A 3,226-nucleotide genomic window follows, 5' to 3' on the forward strand; every position below is an offset into this window, starting at 1 on the left:
TTCCCGCGTAGAGTTAATAAACATCACATGATAAGCAAACTTCTTCTTCGTTGTTTGCGGAACTTCCAACGCCATAACAGACACACTGCCACCTAGAGACAGTAGTATCAGCCAGTCGAGTCGTTTTGCAGTAAGAATCTGTTCGTATTTAATTAGCATTCAGTAATCATTTTTATCACATATAAATAACAAAACGAATAATTATATTGTTGTTATTGTTTCTGTGACGAGAGAGAATTTTATGATTACCAAGACAACAAACAAACGCTTGTTCATGAGACTCACTGTTGAAAGTCAACATGTTTTGATGTCTTTGGTTTTGTCATACTTTTACACGCATAAAAAGTCTACTTTAGTGTTTATTATAACATTTGTGAAAATAAACTGCAACAATTCAGCTGGCATATATATGTTTCATATATAAGTTGTACATAAAAATTAAACAAATTTAAACTTGACTCTGTATCCAACATCTCATCCAACAGTATCTAACACTCTTGGCATGGAAAGATGTGGTAAAGTATTTGAATATTCATTATATTCTTTAATTAAAATCTCCAATTTCGTCTAATTCTGCTATTCAGAACATTTGTTTTCGATGATGGAGACTAAAGGGGATTTTGGAGTTAGATCAGATATTTGACAACGGGAACCTGAAATCATTTCAGTTTTAAAACAGGAATATAATTTACAAAATAACGACTTTTACATATTTTTGCAACTAAGACATTTTCTAGGATTGCCTCACAGCAAGAAGGTCGCTGGTGTGAGCCTCGGCTGGGTGAGTTGGCATTTCTGTGTGAAGTTTGCATGTTCTCTCATAATCGCGTGGGTTTTCTCCAGGTGCTCCGGTTTCCCCCACAATCCAAAGACATGTGGTACAGGTGAATTGGGTAAGCTAAATTGTCCGTAGTGTATGTGTGTGAATGAGTGTGTATGGATGTTTCCCAGTGATGGGTTGCAGCTGGAATGGCATCCTCTGCGTAAAACATGTGCTGGATAAGTTGTGTGGTAAGTAAATGTGTGGTTCATTCCGCTGTGGCAACCCCAGATTAATAAAGGGACTAAGCTGTAAAGAAAATGAATGAATGAATATTTAATTCAGTTTCACACAACAAACAAACAAACAAATGTTCTAAAGCAGGGGTTCTCAAACTTTGGAGCTCGCAACCCATAAACATACAAACATTGCACACAAGGACTCACACACACACACCAATAAGAACTATATAAACAAGCCCATTGACAACACAAAAACAACAGTCTAACAACAATATAATTTTTTGATAATCATTAATCATTTGTTTAATTTAATATTAACCTCATTTAATGAGAATGGTGGGCAATGTTTACAGCACAAGACTATTCTTGGTTTAATTTTGGAGACCGCCACTTGGAGCTCATTCTCCATGTTTCGTCTTGGGCTTTATTTTGATGTATGTGACTGCTATAAAGGTGTCAAGGTTTAACATTGTGCAGTAAAATCAATCTGCTGCAATTAACACTACTGCTGAGGTTAAAAGGTCACAAATCATTGGAAAAAGAATTGAAAGGCTGATTGCTTTTTATAAAATAAAATATGGTAATTCTAATAGTTTAATAATAGCTTATATTGTATTTTGGAAATCACCAAGTCCCCCCCCCCCCCCCATTTAGGAACCACTGTTCTAAAGAATGGAGGAAAATGGTTTTGATACCTAAAAACGTATTTCTATCTCTGACCAGAAGGATTTCAAACAGTTGTTTGTGCTTTACAGATGACTTTTATGTAAAAGAGTTTTTAATTTTAAAAAAACAAAAAAAAAACAATAGTACATTACCTACTCACTCCCAGGGATGTTTATATTTATAGTTAAAATTTAGCTACATAACATCTATTTTTATTTTTTTATTTATTTTTTTTATGATGTTAGTTGTTAGCCTAGCGCTCAACCTCCAGGACATATACTCATACACTACGGCCAATTTAGCTTATTCAATTTACCTATATTGCATGTGTTTGGACTGTATAGGGGGAAACCGGAGCACCCGGAGGAACACGGGGAGAACATGCAAACTCCATATAGAAATGCCTACTGATCCAGCCGAGGCTCAAACCGGTGACCTTCTTGCTGTAAGGCGATCATGCTACCCACTGTGCCGCCCCAATAGTACATTATGCCATGCAATTTTGTAATCAATAATAAAAAGGTGCATTTAAACAAGCTATTTTAACAATACACATCAGCAACACAACTGCAGTTAGATAAAAATTACACTCAAATCTTCTAAATACTAAATTATAAATAAACTGCGTTACGTGCCATTTAACTTGAACTTTTGATCTGAAGAAGAGAGACGTGATGCAGCAACAGTCAGTTATTTTAAAATGTTTCAAATGCTGTTTTTGCATTAATAGACATGCACTGCTTATTGTAACTGAATACCCTCATAACAAAATGGCACTGAAATCTGAGTCTCATCTTTGAAATATTGATGCTGAGCCACCACACACAGACAGTAAAAGCTGCAGATATGGACGCTCCAGAAGAAGATCTGAAATGCCCTGTTTGTGTAGATGTCTTCACAGACCCTGTATGCCTCCCATGCGGGCACAACTTCTGCCAAACCTGCATCCAAGCGGTCTGGAACATGGATGAGCCCAAAACATCCACAGAAGAGCCGATTTTCTGTCCAGAATGTCAGATCCTGCTTCCTCCAGACCTGGAGCTTCAGATCAACTCAGATCTTCAGCGGAAAGTTCAGGATGTTTTTGCAGAAGCATCTCCACAGGAAAGATCACCCTCTATTATTATGTGTGATCATTGTATTGGGAAGACGGAGGTGGCTGTGAAAAGCTGTCTCACCTGTGACGCCTCTCTGTGCTCTGCTCATACACTCCTGCACCAGCAGAGACAGGCGTTAAGAAGACACTCTCTTATTGAAGTAACAGTAGACTGGATTTCCTTTAAGTGTAAGGAGCATGAGGAGGAGCTCAAACTCTTCTGCCGGGAGGACCAGGTTGCAGTTTGTTGTATGTGCATTGCTGCTGGGTCGCATAAAAACCATGAAGCTGTTACACTGCAGGAGGCATGCTTAGAAAACAAGGTAGGGTTACAATTCATAAGAAATATTTCATTTTAATTATTTAAAAATATCTAAATATGACTGACAGTTATGTTTGGTATGAACTAAATCACATCTTATCCATTATTTTGCATATAGGTCATGTAAAATACATAATAGT

General features: G+C 37.1%; 1 protein-coding gene across 1 annotated transcript in view; it reads left to right on the forward strand.

Annotated features, from left to right (window-relative positions):
- The first annotated feature begins 2,514 nt into the window (after positions 1-2,514).
- LOC130240054 (E3 ubiquitin-protein ligase TRIM41-like) overlaps positions 2,515-3,226 on the forward strand; it is a 5,446-nt gene continuing 4,734 nt past the window's right edge. The window contains exon 1 of the mRNA XM_056471470.1: positions 2,515-3,087. Within this exon, the coding sequence (XP_056327445.1) occupies positions 2,515-3,087 (573 nt within the window). The remainder of the gene's footprint in view (positions 3,088-3,226) is intronic.

Source organism: Danio aesculapii, chromosome 13 (genome assembly GCF_903798145.1).
Source record: "Danio aesculapii chromosome 13, fDanAes4.1, whole genome shotgun sequence".
In the NCBI taxonomy this organism is placed as follows: domain Eukaryota; kingdom Metazoa; phylum Chordata; class Actinopteri; order Cypriniformes; family Danionidae; genus Danio; species Danio aesculapii.